This window comes from Convolutriloba macropyga, chromosome 3, assembly GCF_964194025.1.
Source record: "Convolutriloba macropyga chromosome 3, txConMacr16.3, whole genome shotgun sequence".
Classification (NCBI taxonomy): Eukaryota; Metazoa; Xenacoelomorpha; order Acoela; family Convolutidae; genus Convolutriloba; species Convolutriloba macropyga.
In genome coordinates this window covers 63,924,445-63,942,930 of record NC_134470.1, presented here as the reverse complement: position 1 = coordinate 63,942,930, position 18,486 = coordinate 63,924,445, and the positions used below count along the sequence as shown (strand labels likewise).

At 33.9% G+C, this 18,486-nt stretch overlaps 1 protein-coding gene across 1 annotated transcript; it reads right to left on the bottom strand.

The window, feature by feature from the left end:
- Positions 1–8,369: 8,369 nt before the first annotated feature.
- LOC142336347 (tubulin alpha-1A chain-like) lies at positions 8,370–9,936 on the bottom strand. Its single transcript, XM_075385111.1, has one exon. It carries the CDS (start codon positions 9,925–9,927, stop codon positions 8,572–8,574), a length of 1,356 nt encoding a protein of 451 aa, XP_075241226.1. The 5' UTR covers positions 9,928–9,936; the 3' UTR covers positions 8,370–8,571.
- Positions 9,937–18,486: the final 8,550 nt, after the last annotated feature.

Sequence of the window (18,486 nt, the reverse complement as noted above, 5' to 3'; positions counted from 1 at the left end):
TTTGTCACATTGATTTTAGATAAGATAGGGAACAATGGCTACTTTATCCATCTCGAATTGAAAGAAGCGAAATAATACATGAGAGAGATAGGGAGTTTACAAAGCCCAAAGGTAAAGAGAGGGCTCAGCCTTCGTTGGGTCAAATCAATTTTATCCGAAATGCGATGACCAAATGTATCTTAATGACATATGGTGCCGCGATTTGATGAGCATTCAAACACATAATAAAAAGGACAGCCAATTTCTATTACCAATTGACACTAATTATTGAAGTATGATTTAAATTTGATATTCTTGACTATTTCTGGTTGACACTCGAGGAGTGAGACATGGTCAGAAAAAAGTTCTTATAAATTTGTTGAAATTAACAGTTTTTGACAACTATTTGTTTTTACCAGAAAGAACTGTTTTAGAGTGCTTTCGAACTTTTTCGAGCGGAATTTTGAGCTTGCAGACGTTGACTGCTTGCAGACGTTGTCTGTAGGAGCTGACATTTTTGGGCCGTATTATTTGGCGCCCCCGTAGGGCAAAAATATTTGCTTAGGGTCAAACAACTCGTAATGGCGAGGACTCGCTTCTGATAGTTTTTACAGAATATCCATTTTGACGTCGTGATTAGAGGACGAACGATTGAAAAGTCTTGCTTAGCGGACGATGGCTGGCTTTAAAGTGATTGCTTTGATGTCCATCTCTGTATCGCTTTGTGTTTAAAATATGAAATCTGAAAATGGAAGTCGAAAGCTTTCATTTCCGAATTCAGGGTTCATTGGCAAACTTAAATTGCGGAATTCAGGTCACATCCTTTGTTGTCCGAAGACCAAAAAAATGAATTTTCCTAACTTTGTAACTCAATTTTACAATATCGAAATCCACAATATGTATTTAATAAATTTCACGGTTTTGTAGCTATTTATAAATCGAATTGCATTTAACTGTAATCGGTTAAAATTGTCGCTATGACTGGTTATATGATTTGACTTAAAATTTTGAGAATTGTCTTAACTGCTTCAAAATATTAAACTGAGTAATTTTTTGAGGAGAAATTTTTATTTTATACTATAATTCGTTATTGCGATAAAAAAGAATTGCGTTACGTTCGAAAACAGAATTCAGGCTACGAGCTTTATAATCTAGATTCCGTGATTTTTAAATTTGATATGTTTGGGTAATTTAGTTACTAGTAGCCCATCAAAATAGCCATGCTTTTAAATGCAACCCAATTTAGCAAAGTTCCTGCCCATCCTATGCATAAACATAGCAAAACCGAATTAAATTATATTCTCAGTCAAATTTGACCAAGGTAATTCAAGTCTGCGTTTGCGATGTAATGACTCTTATTGGCCTACAAGGAAAACACTCGTTTTTTTAACGGTATTTCTACAAAATCCAAAAATAAAGCTATCAGATCAGTTTTTGGCGTGCCTTATCTCATTTATAAGTTTTCTGGAGATAGTTTTGTAAAAGTTGACTGATCTTTTATCTGTCATTGCGTCGATAATAAAATATTGCCGATGAATCAATTCAAGTATATTTTAAATTGCTTCATTTGAAATTACTGATTCAATTTCATTGAAATATGACCTCAAACAACTTTAACAAACTTTTTTGCAACACGTACTAGAGTATTATTGTTCCGACCCCACTTGTGAGGGGGAGGAGCATTATACTCAAATGGGTTTTTCTTTCATCAGACAATTTTGGCCGATCGATATATTCATCGTAGAAAGATGTGAGTGGTATCATCAGATGGGGGAGTTATCGAGCAATAAAATTTTGTGTTTACACGTGTGATGTTTGGCATGATTTTGTTCACTTTTCTGTTCAACTTCAGATTTTTTCTATAAAAATAATAATTCAAAAATACATTTTACGCTACAAAAAAAATCAATTTGGTGTTTCTAGCTGACGAAAGGCCATTAAAAAAAGTAGTTTTTGTCTCATAGGGACGTATACTATTAAAAAAATCGATTTCTAGTTGAGAGCTGATATTTTAAAAAACATTTCATATTTTTTTGATTCTTTTCAAGTCACTTAGAGTCTACTGACTTTAAAACATCAGGTTCTGTTCTGACAAACTTCATTTAGAGTCAAATGATGCCCAATGAACAAATAATTTGTTTTTAACGAATCACTCATATTTTTATGGCTCCGACTATGATTTTTGGTAATTTTTTATATATATATAGATTTTTTTTGAGATTTTAACAAAATTTTGTAGTCCTATGACATGGACTCGCTAACTAAGAGTTCAAAAGGTTTCCTAGGGAGCAGTAAACGAACCTATGTAGTAATATGAGCGGACAGCTAATGGCTCTTAAGACTTTAAAAATAGTTTTTCGAAAATAAGTTCTTTTTTGGACATTAACCAATCTTAAGCCTGTTTCTGTGAATTGTAAGTCAGTCTAACTATTGACAGGACCTACGTCATTTCTACTGCAACCAAATTTAATCTGGTTAGAGGTTTTCTCTTCTAACTATTGTCTTTATGACTTGGATGTCACATTTTTTCTGAATTTTTTTTTTTAATTTTTGGTTATTTCTTCCATAATTTCGGATCCTTTTAAAATTTTATCGCATTATCCTATGATTGCCAGATCCCATTGACTTAAAGAAGACCTTCAATAGATTATAGACAAAGTTGGCAGCCAAAAACGCATGAATTTAGTTGCATCGACCTTGTCTTCTAAAAGTTTTCTACTGAATTTTTGGTTTTTGCCTCGTTTGTTGTCGTTTTCCTAGTCATGCGACATATTCTGATTTTTTATTTATGATGTAAAATTGACGCAAAATAATGGTGTCTCACCGAAGCAAAAAGTAATATAACTTATTTCTTAATTGATTTCCGTTGAAAGCCAATAAATTTAATTTCTTTGATACTAAGGGTTTTCTAAAAAACTTTGTGGTTTTAAAGTGTTTGTTTATGTTTGTTGGTTTTTTGATGTCATATTGTTGCAAGAAAACTCCATTGCTGTTAAAAAAAAATTTGAAGTTAAGAAAACTCTTAATGCCTAGTTCAATTCAATTTTCAATGGCTTCGACACTTTTATCTCTTTTTTTTTAATTTGCTGCTCTTGCCTGTTTCTTATTCTTTATGTAGTCGTAAAGTGCTGAGGGGTCTCATTGGTTTCTAACTAAGTTTTGAACGAACGAAGATGCTGAATGCAGAATGCATCAGGTTTGTAGCATATATAGCTTTAAAGTTTATGATATTATTTGTGTTCAAATGCTTCTTAAACTTAGCTTCTATATTACAAATGTTATATTTGTCAACTTGCATCTAATTCTCATCATTGTGAAGCCCCATTCACTTCCCCGTAGTTCGAATATTAAAGTGTTTAATGGTATTACGTCGTAACTGATGTTTATTTTTGTAAAAAACATGCGTTTTCATAAGAGTTTTGTAGTAGTCAATAATTGTGTTCTTTATTCTTTTCGTTGAGCACATTCGCGTAATAGCAGATCCAAATTATTTTCAAATGAAGCTCAAGTGGACACAAGTATTTTTCAGTATAGTTTGTAATTTAATTTGTTTATTTAACATTTTAAACAAAATCATAATCTTCAGATAATACCGGAAGATTTTAATGGCTTCAAAAGTTTCTTTTTTCGCAAATTGTTTGTAATTTTTTAAATTTTTCTTTATCTTTAGTCCGTTTCTGTGGCTTAGTCTAACCAAATGTAAACTGTTAATGTTTTATAATGCCTTTTAGTAAATTTATGAAGAGTTTTTCTGTTAAAAGCTAATGGTTTTTAAGAGGTTTGTATTTATTTGTTTTAAATAATATTTGTTGATTTTTGAATTTCGCTTTATTATTGCTTCTATTCGTCAATTTGTTTTCTAATCTCATTAATTGCAATTCCCTTCTAATTTTTGGTAAGGAAAAAAATGTAGAGATAAGGTTTCTTTCTATTGTATTTTGACCTTGATACTAGGTGCTTTTAAATTTAGAAGTTGAATTTTTGCCTTTAAAATTTTTTTCTTTTTGCTTATTTTGTTGTTTATTTTCTTCTTTTTTTTCGTCTTATTATTAGTGTGATATCTAGTGAGTACTCTAATGAGGCATTACATTATGTATTTCCTTTAGTATTTTGTTTAACGAGTTTTTAAAACTCAAAGATCTATTTTTGATTATCTCTTCAATTGGTTGACAGTTATGTCTAAAATGTAGATGTGCGCGGGTTGGAACATCATGTGCGGACGCACAATAACGAGCGTCTTTATTTTTCTGTGATCAATCAGAACTTCAAATTCATTTTCGAAAAAAAAAACGTTAAACTGAAGAAAGCCAAGCTGAAAAATATAGTTAATCGGCCAACGACCAGTGGAATAGAAACCACAAAAGTTTGTGAGTGATTTCCAGTCACGCCGTTTTTTGCCCATTTTTTTTGCATATAATCAAAAATCCATCTGTCAAAGGAACATTTTTTTCTGAATGAAAAAATACTCCATAAAAATATATACGTTGATCAGCAATTGAGATTCACCAGATTGCTAGAAAAAAAACGCAAATTCTTGAAATTATGTAAAAATGGCTAATAAATTTCGTACCTAAAAAACCAAATTACTGCTCAAGGCTGGCAGAGCTTGCCAAATAAATTTAAATCTTTAAAAAATCGAAAATTTTGATTTTTTGCAATAACTTTTAGAGAACGAGTGGAAAGTGCAATTTTCGGGTTTTTGTCACACCGTATTGAACACACTGTTCAAAAAAAATAACCTGACCGGTTGCGACGTTATAAATTTTATAGTAATCTATAACTTTTGACAAGTAAAAAAAGTTTTTCTTTGTATTTTTTCTCAGACCAAAAAGTGAGCTTTTCTTCAAGTTGTCCACGTTTTGGTAAAATCTATTTCGCTAGGTGCACAAAAATGTTGCTACCATCATTGTTGTAGGTAATAAAATTCAAAAAACAAAAGTTTTGAAATTTTGCCTCAAGACTCACGTATTTCGATTCTTAGAGGAAGTATCAAAAGGTCAATGATGTGGTATCAGAGATAGCTTGGCATTTATCATAATTTTTTTAAAGCACGTTTTAGATTGAAACATTTAAAATTTGAATACAATTTACAGCGGCTACAACCTAGGCAAGAATTGCAAAAATGATATTTTCAACTTTTTGCTGACGCGTTGCTCATTTTATATTGTGTTTGTGTCAAACCATTTAAAATTTTTATTTTCTTGCTTTAACAACTGTGGGTATGGTATTGTTCAGTTCACTGCGCAACTATTGATTATCTTCCAATTACATTTTTTTCAGACAGTTTGCTGACTGATCTATCAAATGGAAAACAAAGATGCTGATGGTTTCTCATATCAAATTCTTAGTTTTAATAGCTTTTAGGCCTAAAAAGTCTGAAGTTACATAATGCTTTAATCATGAAACACCTTTCAGCTGCTTGTTCCGAGAAAAAATGCTTTGTTTGATTATATGATCAAAATGGGTCTCGCTGCAGGAGTTTTGTTCTAAAACTTTGTCGTCCAAGTTCATAAATGTCTTGCAAGATGACTCTAATGGAATATATTCTCTTAATAATGAAAACAAAAAGATCTTATTTTTTGAAAAAAAAACTATTTGAAAAAAAGCATTGAATAATTAAGGATTACTTTTTAGGAGGCAGAGTTAATCCATCTGTCGTTGGTTTCGAAAATACAGAGATGTAGTTTTGCAAATAAAAAACGTGCAATGTACCCTAAGCGCAATATAATTATCAGGTCTTTTTCAAGAGTGTTCTCTCCTGCAATCGAACAGTATGGCAACTTTACTGCAAATGTTTTGTCGTACACTAAAATAGGAAAAGTTGCTATTATCAGCCAATGGTAATACAGTTCAACCGAAACGAATTTTTTTTCGTTTTTATCGGAATCTTGCAAGATAACATGCCGCAAGATAACAAGATTTTGACAAATTTACAGATTCTGCAGCTGTTTTTTTCGGCAGACTCTGAAAGATAAGTCGTCTGTTGGCAGATTCTTGCACAATTTTTTCTGCTAGAATTTTGAAGATAACCTTTTATCTTTCAGAATCTGACAGATTTCTGCAATATAAGTTTTTCATAACCAAACACGGTCAATTTCTGAGTGCCGCGAAACGAAGTAGAGCAAAACTCTCATCGGTTACAAGATAGCGTTTTTAATGTCGTCATTATTTTTACAGCTGGAGGACTAATTTTGTCGTCATGCCAGAGTAGCGGATAGGAGGCATATTAACAGTCTACAGTGACCTTTTTTTCAAAAAAACTCTGTGAAATCGCTCACAAGCCTTTTCGAGAGATGGCCCAAAGAGCAACCTTCGGGGACTGAGTTTTGGGGATAATGATATAATTTTAATCCGAATTTCCAGTTTTTGAGTTTTTGTTAGTAAACACAACATGAGCTCTCAAAGTTTTAGTTATCTTCTTTATTTTCGATAACGATAGAATTGATTTGAATTAGATAGGTACATGAAGAAAACAAAGTTCCGTTTTTCGCAAACATTCCAGCTTAGAAGAAACAGCAGAGTTAAAACTATGATGAGTAAATTCTTACAACAAAATAGTTGCAGTGAACGCATTTTCCCACACGAGCATTTTCTGATCAATTTTTGACTCTTAAACCAACAATTTTCTTCACATCATAAACCCTCACGACCGGAGAACTAATCACTTTTACAACGTTATTTTATAGAAAAACGTATTTCTGTAAAAAAAAATTGCAATTTTCAGCTTTAAAAAATTATTCACCGTTGGGCGCTATCCTTCTGCTCAAATTGCTGCTCTAAGCCATCACACCCTACCTACTGAATTGAAATAAACGCAATTGAGTACTAAAAAATTCTACTATTACAGCAGGTTCCCTGACTGTATCTGCAAAATTATGCAACCTACCCGGAGTTTAGTGGCAGAGAAAATCAGCGCTGAATCTGTCTAGAGACATTCTGTTTTTAGAATGGCCAGTAACCTGTTATGTCACAAGTTACAATGGCCAGTGTGGTTGATGAGTAAAATTTACTTCATGAAGATAATGTGTTCAGCTTAACTCCCGCCGACAAGGTTTGCTTTATATGCGATTCGAACCTCCGCGTGGGTACTTGTTACATTTAATTTGCGTAGCAAGTCGTAACAACTAAGCTAAACGTTTTTTGTGTTTATTGCCTACAAACTATACAGACTATTAAAACTTAAGCTAGTTTGTAGGCAATGAACACAAAGACCGTTTAGCTTAGTGGTTACGACTTGCTACGCAAATTAAATGTAACAAATACCCACGCGGAGGTTCGAATCGCATATAAATCAAACCTTGTTGGCGGGAGTTAAGCTGAACACATTATTTTCATGAAGTAAATTTTTACTCATCAACCAAACTGGCCGTTGTAACTTGTGACATAACAGATTACTGGCCATTCTACAAACAGAATGTCTCTAGACTGCTTCAGCGCTGATTTTCTCTGCCACCAAACTCCGGGTAGGTTGCATAATTTTTCAGATACAGTCAGGGAACCTGCTGTAATAGTAGAATTTTTTTAGTACTCAATTGCGTTTATTTGAGTTCAGTAGGTAGGGTGTGAGGGCGTAGAGCAGCAATTTGAGCAGAAGGATAGCTCCCACCGGTGAATAATTTTTTAAAGTTGAAAATTGCAATTTTTTTTACAAAAATACGTTTTTCTATAAAATAACGTTGTAAAAGTGATTAGTTCTCCGGTCGTGGGGGTTTATGATGAAGAAAAATTTGGTTTAAGAGTCAAAAATTGATCAGAAAAAGCTCGTGTGGGAAAACCTAAAGTAATTACCAGTTATAAGCTAGAAAAGTATGACTGCTGCTGAAAACAAATTTTGGGTTATGAGTAATTTTCAGACTATACAGGATAAGTTTGGCCGGCGCGAAATCTATGACTTCACTATAATCATAATGAAGGAAAACTGCACATGAGATTTAGATTTTCTTGAGCTTCAATGCTTCAGAACTGAAATAAGTTTTTACTATGGAAATGTGCTGGTTCAGCGCTGAAAAGTTTTGAGACTCAAGTGCGGGTAATCTGCTTAATATTCAAAAATTGATTTTCAACGTTTCCGTGAAATATAAAAAATCGACTTAACTTTATCTTTTTCCGATAAACTTAGATTTAAAACAAAATTGTAATTACTTGTTAACCTATACTTCTATTGGGCATCAGAGATTCTTCTACCTTGGCGAGGTTTTCAGCTCATTTTTTGGTAATTTTTGGATAGAATACATTACAAAACTTTCTGGGTCCTTCGAGCAATTTGTCATCCTTCGGGCGAATCCCAAACTACACACAAGCTACGTTCCAACGCCCAAGATTGGGCTTAATTCTTTCTTTTAGTTGCACGCATTTTGCCTCTTTAAGCTCAAAATGAACAGGGCTATAGCTGTGGAGCATTGCAGCTTTAACTGATGAAATTTTTTTCAACCATTGAATTTTAAATACAAATTTCAAGAAACAGTCCAATCTGTATACAGACACCATTTTATAATATCGCAATCTATCTACAATGATTTTTGGCCCGGTTTCCTTAGTCATAGTTTCCGTAGCATTTCGAGGTCCGGACGTTTCCAGTGTCTGAACTGATGTCTAGTACTCTTCACCTTCTTCCTCGCCTTCGCCCTCCACAGAGTCAACTCCGACCTCCTCGTAATCCTTCTCCAGAGCAGCCAGATCTTCCCTGGCCTCAGAGAACTCTCCCTCTTCCATTCCCTCTCCCACATACCAGTGGACGAATGCTCGCTTAGCATACATTAGATCGAATTTGTGGTCCAACCTAGCCCAAGCCTCGGCGATGGCGGTGGTGTTGCTCAACATGCACACAGCTCGCTGTACCTTGGCCAGATCTCCTCCGGGTACAACAGTTGGGGGCTGGTAGTTAATTCCGACCTTGAATCCAGTTGGGCACCAGTCTACAAACTGGATGGTCCTTTTGGTCTTGATAGTGGCAATGGCTGCGTTTACGTCTTTGGGTACAACGTCCCCTCGGTACAGCAAACAACAAGCCATGTATTTACCGTGTCTTGGGTCACATTTGACCATCTGATTTGCGGGTTCAAAGCACGCGTTTGTGATCTCAGCGACCGTCAGTTGTTCGTGGTAGGCTTTCTCAGCCGAGATCACAGGTGCATACGTTGCCAGAGGGAAGTGGATTCGAGGGTAGGGTACCAAGTTGGTCTGGAACTCAGTCAAGTCGACGTTCAAGGCACCGTCAAACCTTAACGAAGCGGTGATAGATGAAACAATTTGACCAATCAATCTGTTCAGGTTGGTGTATGTGGGTCGCTCAATGTCCAAGTTCCTTCGGCAGATGTCATAGATAGCTTCGTTGTCGACCATGAAAGCACAGTCTGAGTGCTCTAAGGTGGTATGAGTTGTCAAGATTGAGTTGTAGGGTTCCACGACAGCGGTCGAGATCTGGGGTGCAGGGTACACGGCAAACTCCAGCTTGGACTTCTTTCCATAGTCTACGGAGAGACGCTCCATCAACAAGGAAGTGAATCCGGATCCAGTGCCTCCACCGAAAGAGTGGAAAATCAGGAATCCCTGGAGCCCCGTGCACTGGTCGGCCAGTTTTCGAATTCGGTCCAGGACAATATCAATCATTTCCTTTCCGACAGTGTAGTGACCTCGGGCGTAGTTGTTAGCGGCGTCTTCTTTTCCAGTCATCAGTTGTTCGGGGTGGAACAGTTGTCGGTAGGTTCCAGTTCGAACCTCGTCAACAACAGTTGGTTCCAGGTCAACGAACACAGCTCTTGGAACGTGTTTGCCTGCTCCTGTCTCGCTGAAGAAGGTGTTGAAGGAATCATCTCCTCCTCCGATGGTCTTGTCACTTGGCATCTGGCCATCGGGTTGGATTCCGTGTTCCAGACAGTACAGTTCCCAGCAAGCGTTGCCAATCTGGACTCCTGCCTGTCCAACGTGTACAGAGATACATTCACGCATTTTGACTAATTAGAGAGATTTATTGAATGAAAGTTTCTGATGTGAAACGTCAACTGAGTTTTGGAGGCGTTGAGAGCTAAAATGAATAACTCAACTCGTTAAAATTGACAAAAACTACAACTATGCTTGACTCTTGTGTTGTTAAGACAGTTGTTAAGCGGTATCGAAAACAAAAAGAACAACTTCAGAAGAGATTAATAAAAATAGTAAATTTTACACAACTATCAAAGAAAAGTAATAGCAAAGAGTGAACAGTAGTGATTAGCAGCATTAATGAGCAGTCACATCTACTACATTCTTTTTAAAAACAAGAATTACTTAATTTATTATCTCAAGTATGTATTCTGCCGATTTAACAAGCAGCGGGTCTTAAAAAGACGCGTGCTAAAACCAAAAATGAACATTTTGGGCGTATTAAAATGGTACTGTTAAATCATGTTAAAATGAAGAAAGTTCAACTCTAGCTATCGATGAGTCATATTATCAGGTAACGAAAAATTTAGCTTCGAACCGAAGTAACTTCATAAAAAACTAACTGATGATGACTGAACAAGGAAACAATATCGTTGATGCATCGGTCCGCCGCTCAATTTTCGCCGGCAAAAATTTGGAAAGTGAACAAAATTAAATATGATTCAAATTTCCCGGAATTTTTTGACCAAAAAACTACCGCGTTTTATTTCAGAACTTTCAGAACAACTGACGTGACATATTTTGGCGGCCAATTTGGAATTGTTATCTTTTGAAAACAACGAACCGCTAAACAGAATTTCTGCTTATATAGTTTTCTGCAATTCTGTTAAAAAAACACAAATTTGTGGATATTGTCATTTGAACATGATTTAAAGTGAACATTAAAAATGAACATTAAAATGAAAAAAAAAAACAGGAACCTTGGGTACCAATCTTGCTGAGAAGCAATTGTAACTGAAATGCACTGCAATTTTGTATTAATTGCTGCCAATGTGGTAGAAAAAAACTAGTTCACCTTATTCACCGCTAAATGATGTAAGAATTGTGAAAAAATCACCTTAATTCAAGACATTTGTTATTTCTTGATTTGTTCGGAAACTTCGACAGGAGATTTCTTAAAACCTTGGAAAGCTTTTTTTTGAAAGATTGGAGAAAACTGTTAATCTCCGCGAACGATAGTATAAATAATTCATAATAGACCAGATTAAATTAATTTGCAAAAAAAAATTTAAAAAATTTCTTACTGACCGTTTTGGGATGAATTAGAATAATGTGGATTGTTTACGTGTTGTTATTGCGTTGTTGCTGTTGTTGTTGTTTAGAAGCAGCTGTTTACTAGAGTCGGAATGACTGACCCCTCAATCGGAAACAGAGTGGTTGTCAATAAGCATCGATTGAGCCTTTATTCCGAGGTATTAAACTGTCATAGTGTAACAAAAGATGTATCATTAGGCAGAAATGGTGATTTGTCTTACTCACTTATTTGTTCAGACCTACTCGAGTGGAATTTGTGGTGGTGATTATTTAGTAGTAGAAATTTCAGACCCTGTATATTTTTGAGTTTGTTTTTTCACAACAGTTATTCATAAGTCTGTCGGTTATCCTTTAGGTTTCGAATTGAGAAGTAGTCGAATTTTTTTTTTGTTCAAAGATTTTGTTTTCGAATTTTATAGTTGAGATCGAAAACTTTTATTTCCTGCACATTAAATTTGCGAGATATGTAAAAAATGAAGCCGTGATAATTGGTGAGAATAAATTAACGATGAGCTTTTGAGACGCGAATGAGGACTTCTTTCTTAAGTGGCCAAAAAAAGAGACCCAGAAAAGAGAATTATGCAAACTCAGATTAAACATGAATTTGAACCAGATTCTCATGAACTAACCAATCAATTTGAATGAGCAGAATCTAATTAGAGGTGTCTCTGGTCTGGATGCTGATCATACGTGATTCAAATTTGCTAGGGTCTAAACACTTAGAACTTTTGAACAAAGACCTCGACCTGAGATTTAGATAATCATAGGACTGATTATTTGTGTTGACTCTATGTTGACGATGAAAACTACGGCCTTTTTTACACACATGCTATGCTATCAGGACCATAGATCTAAACACAGTAGACCAAAAGTGAAAATATCGCAAACAGAAAATAATTTTTCAAGTTGCTTATTGGCCAATCAGATTTAAACTCTCATTTATAATACAGCGCATTGCACATTCTGTTGTGATAAATTGTTCGGTTGCGATATAAATTCGATGACGTCTAAGCAAACAGACGTACCAAAATATAGAATTAATAAATGCATCTGATTGGACGTAATTTGGACAATTAATTGAAAGAAGATAAAGAAACACATCATCACTAAGACGATTTCAATACTGTAGCTCCCTGAGTTATTTCTGAGAAATAAAAGTTTGCTAAAACTCTTATTTAACAATTTCTTGTATCAGAAAAAAATAACGAAAATGTGGTCTGCTTAATTTGCATAGAACCTGTTTATATAGCCAAATTGCTAACAATTCATGATGTTACAAGTATTACCCGGGTTTTCGAAGAACATTTTTACATCCCCCAAATAACCGAAATGAAATTCATTAATTTAAAACAGGAATTTTAAAATTATACTCGACAATATCCAACAACAGTTTTTGAAAAAAATTTTATGAAAATGACCTTTGTAATGCTACGAATTTTGGCTCCCTCGTTACAGAAACCTTACAGGCACTCTAAAAAGAACAAAAAGATCTTTAACTGCAAAGGCGATGTCAAAGATTTTAGGCGCAGCTTTCATTGCAAATTTATGTACAAAAACTTTGGATGATCGCACTATCTTACGTCTTCAGGAGAAAGGAAAAGTTATACTTGCAACTAATATTGGTCTCAACTCTCTTCAAAAGTCAAAAGTTTCGATGGAGGACTGAAACAACAACCCCTCTATTTATTCAAATAAATGCTATTTACGGAATCTAAGAAAATTCCAAATTTCTAGTTACTTTGGCTTTTTGCCTCGAAAATAAAAATTTATAAAAAAATTTTTGAAATTTTAGAAAAAAAAGTGTTTCAAAAAATTTTTTAAAAATGTTTGATTCCAGAGTTTATTATAACCAAAACAAATTTTTTTTGACGATTTTCTATTTTTTTTATTAAGTTCTTTTAGGTTGTTGGTTTCATTACACTCAGTGAATTTTCCAAAAAAATACAAGAGATGGTTTTGACAACTCTGTAAAAGTCAGACGCAAATTTTCGAGCAATTAATCGAAACTAATATAGTCTTTGCTTTTTACTCGGAACAAAAATGATATCTGCGTTCGTTGATAATCAATCAAGAATCTGTTGGGTTGCTGCAGAGACTTGTTACTTTTCTAAGTATGTTTTGATTTTTAGGTTTTTTGGAAACAGAAAATTAGAAATGTTTGACCAACCAGTTACCTTGAGAATCACTAATGAGAGCAACTCAATTTGGAACCAACAACTTGGGAAAAGCAACACCAAATTTTGCATTTTTTAAAAAAAACTAAGGAAAAAAACGAGAGTCCAATTTGGAATTGCTTTGACCTGATCATGGGAAATCATCATCTTTGCAGAATTATAACCAACTCAATGAAAAAACTATGCTTCAAAAGCTTGTATTTGGGAGGCATATTTTTCCTTAATTAGTATTGGCAAAGAATGTCTGAAATATGTTGTACAATGAAATAGGCAGTTTAACATGATTTTCTATGCATATTTTTGCATTTGTTAAATTTAATTTGCGGCTATGCTAACTTACTGCCATTTTTAGGGAGCTATTTGTTCAATTCATTTCGTATTAATTTTTTATATCTTACCTCTGATTGGTCAATTGAATTTCTTTGTTTTGGATCGTCTTCCAAATGCTCTAGCGCCGATAGATTCATATCAAGCCCAACGAGCCGCTAAGACATGGCCATGGTTTGCGACGCATCACCAGATGCGGTAATTTTATGCCAGCTTACAAATAGCGCCTAATTTCAGCCAATGAGAAGATAGATTATTTTTCGATCTATTGTTCCAATTAAACCAATTTTTCTGTTTGTGATCTAATGTCTGGTGACCACATACTATGTGTACCCTTACTTTTCGCGCCCTCTTTCTACTTTACAAACCATTCATATTAAAATAGTAACGGACTGGGAACTATATATATATGATGGATGACTTCGTACTCTTTTTCACTCTAACTTTTCATTAAAAACAGTGTACAGCAATTTTCATCACTCTTCAACCATGATCAGAAAATACTTTGATGAAAATTTCATCAAATTGTAAACATACCTGGCAGATTGCCAGAAAATAGCCGCAATAGATTCGTAGATCGGCAGTCTAAAAAAACAGTAAAAAGACAGACCAAAAAATTCGTCTTTTCATTGAAGGCTGATCTATTATATTTTGATTAAAAATCTGTATAAATTATTGCTGCCTCTATTAGCTGATATCAAATAACCTTCATTTAGAGTGACACACACCCATATGACCTTATCTCTTTGAATTAAAGTAAATAAAAGTCAATCTCAAAGGAAGTCATTTTTGAGAGTGAGGTAAGTCAAGTGTGACCAAAAATTTAATCACGCGCATGAACAAAAAACTCGCTCCACTAAGAGCGAAAAATGACGTCACACATGCACTTCAGTTGAAATTGCATGAACGAATGAACAAAAAGTGGCTGTGACGTCATATGGTCGTAACAAAAATCATGACGACGAAATAAAAAAACATAGCAGGACAAGTCCTGAAATACAATCCAAGGAATTGAATGAAAAATAGGCCTAATTTACCTGACCAGCAAATCAATTGAACAATCCCGGCCAAAAAGACAAAATCTCGAAAGTTAAGAAACTAAAAGAATCAAACTAAACAAAAAAAACAATCATTCCTAAAACTCTTGAAGCTTTTAACCTGAAGGCCATTTATGACACAATGCAATATAGTCATAAGCTCACGCAAAAGACTTAAAAGAGATTAATTTGACAATAAAGGTAGATAATCTCGAAACAAAAATGACAAATGCTTCAATAAGAAATGTGAAAAATGCTTCAAATGAAAAGGAAAAATTTAAAGAAATATTTCGAAAATATGTCCGGAAAAAAGTTCAAATTCATTTTTTTCACTGTGGAGTTCTGTCCTGTAACTCATCTGCAAAAGTTAAAAAGTTTCGCTGGCCAATAAAGATAGTTAAATTCAGAAAATGACAAAAATATTCAAAAAATTTGAAAACAATAAAAAAAAATTTAAATTGCAAGCTTTATTTAAAAAATTACTTATCTTTGCAATCTGAAAAAACAGAAAACTATTTAGTTGCCACTAGAAACTCTGCAATAACAAACTAGCAAACTCAATAGCAGCAAACCCCTGGCCACTGAGGAAAAAGACTAAAAATTCAGGAAATCAAAGAAAAAATTACAGTTTGAAAATCGCTAAAATTTGTAATATTAAAATCTTGAAACACATTTCCCATTACCACTAGAAACTATGCAGTAAACTATTATCAAAACCTACAAAAGTGTTTCGGCTTTTCAGGTTAGAAACCTTAAAATTGACAACAATTTTCAAAAATTCGAAAAAATTGGCTTATGTCATGGCCAATAAAAGACGAGATTTCTTGCCCCCTGGAGCTGGAAAACTTGAATAATGACAATTAATGTGAGAAAATTGGAAAAAAATTGCAAGTTTTATAAAAAAAATGGCAAAATTCGTGAAGTTGAAAACCATTCCACTGCCACTAGAAACTATAAAATAACCTATTATTGTGACACCAAGAGCTGAAAAAACAAATATTCAAAAAACCTGAAAAATTTTTGAAAATTAGAATTAATTACCGTGTTTATGTTTGGTGTAGCAATACATATAGCTCTTAAAACGGCCATAAAAAGTAATTACGTCTTGCAAAAGACCTTTACCAATTTTTACAAACCTCAATTTCATACTGGTCCAACAAAAAATCCGAAAAAAAGACGAAAAAATTTCAACATTTTGGGCTCAAAAACTTTTTTTTAAATGACCTGTTAACCTTGAATTACGGCCTTCCCAGTAGCTTCACCACTCTAAGTACTTGATGAACTACTAAACGCGGCTAAGGGCCTCTAGTGAAACTTGATGCCCGCTGAGTTTTACCTTTTTATCCCGTTTTGAAAGCTCAAAGTCATGAAAAAAGGTGTGAAAACATCTTACAAAAATAAAAAAACATAGCAGGACAAGTCCTGACTTACAATTCAAAGAATTTTCATTGACTAAACAGAAAACTAGACCTAGAAAGGACTATGAATGGATTGGGAAAACCATTTAGAAAAAAATCCGATCCAAAAATTCGAAAAAACAGAAAAAATCAAAGAGAAATTGCCGCATGTGAACAAAAAACCACTACCGATAAAGCGAATTTTTGTTCAAACACCGTATTCTCACTCTACTTTAAAATTAGAGCGAAAAAATTTCACGCCGCAAAACCACTCGCTTTTTCGCTCCACTTCCTGTTTCGGCGTGACCAAAGTCACTACTCCAATTTGACTTCAAAAATCATGAAAATGTGCGAACAGATCTTAAAAAAAAGACAGCGCCCCAATACAATTCAAATTCTTTGAATTGTAAAAATTCTTTGAATTGTAAAAAGACAGAGCACCAATACAATCCAATTCTTGGATTGTAAAAAAACCAAGAGAAGGCCAATAATAGCCCCAGCTATATCGCTGTGCGGCTATTAAAAAAATCGTGAATTTCCTCAAAGGATCATTTATGATTTCCTAAGTTTCTTTTAAGATTCGTATATTATTTCCTAGATATCATGAAAGGATCATATAAGATTTCCTTGGCTTCTTGCTAGGATTGTTGTTGGAGATACGATAAGATTTGTATGACATCATATATGATTATTTGATTAATACTAGTATTGGATTACCCTGTTTCTTCATGATCAACAAGGGCTTTCACTGGGCATGTTTTGTATGCTCTACTGCTCTTTTTGCGTTCAAAAGGATAATTCGTTCAGTTTTCCAGCATGAACAAACAAATTTGTTCAAATCGAATAGATTAAATTTGTCCAATTGATTCACTGATTGACTTCATTTTAAAAAGAGCAAATTTTATAAGCCCCTATGAACAACAGATCAAATAATTCCATCCTTTTTAACCTGGTCTAGACCTCTGAATGGGAACCATTCAAATCCGATTAGAGGCCTTGAATTTTTTAGATGAGCTATTAAGAAATTCGAACAAAAAAGCATGATGCGTGTTTGAATATTTGATGTATTTGTAGTCTATTTAATTTAATCTGTTCTACTCTTTTGTAGTTAAACATTGTTCCTTCCTTTTCTCCTTTTCCTGTCAAAACTTGTTCACAAAAAGCGACTTTGAAGCACAATAAGCACGTGTCATGGCAAATACATCTTCAAAAGCATCAAAACTGTATTTAGATTTCCAATTTATTTTTAACACCAATTAAGTTAAACATTTATTCCTAATGCTATTGTGAAAAATATGTTGTAGTATACGTTTCGATGTAAATGTTATGACACGCAACAACCCTTGTCAATTTTTACGCAACAATCTCATTAGTAAAAATTATCATCTATAGAAATTTGTTTTCAATCTCTTAATTAAAATATTTCAAGATGATCTTAAGTTGTCTAGATTCCTAAATAATATTCGCTTTTGAGATTTTGGTAAACCTATAATTGCATTGTTGCGACCTGTAATTGTTTACATGATTTCGAATTGAGATCGTATTTGTTTCATATAGTTAAATTAAGTAAAAGATGGGGTTGTTTGGTTTGGTTTTCTATGGGGGCGGGGAGATAAAATTGCTTGTCGATACGTTGTGTTCAATTTGTTTTGGAAGTGTTGGATTTTGATTTCGTATCAAAACAAGGAGGCTCGGTAGTGCGCGTTTGCACATAATGCTCTGACCCTGCTCATTCTCATTTTCGACTTAATTACCTACCAAATGAAGAGATTATAAGTTTGATAAGATGTTTGAGTTAAAAACGTTTTAAACGCAAACTACTAAATGAATTATATAATGCCATGCGGCCATAAAAAAATTAAGATGCCTGCCATTAATAGGATAACGAGACAATACAACCGACATAATACACCAAAGCTAAATGAATACGAGAAAAAACTCAATAACTACTTTTAAAGCACATTGTAACAAAGTCAAAACACCATCAGATAAAAAACAATTTCTTTTTTTACTTATCTGAAGCAGACGCGACTTAGCCACAATGGGGTGAGATAACCAGTCAACAAAGAGAAGAAAAAAGGCGCAAAGTTGAAAAACATATCCACAAAAATCGTGAAAAACACGAGCTTTTAACCAAACAATTCTAGATAAAATTACTTATATAAATCCTCAAGAAACCACAGGGCGCTGCGCTGTCTCTGTTGAGCATACGTTATGGAACAGGACTGAAAAATAACAATAGATAGAGAAATGGAAAAAAATTTATAAAAAAATACAAAAACAGAAATTATTGAAGCCATTGAGGCCATCAGCTGTTATCTGATTTTTAAAAATAATAAATTCAACTATAATTTGCACTACTTCAGACAACATTTAATCGAAAGTTGTATATTTTCA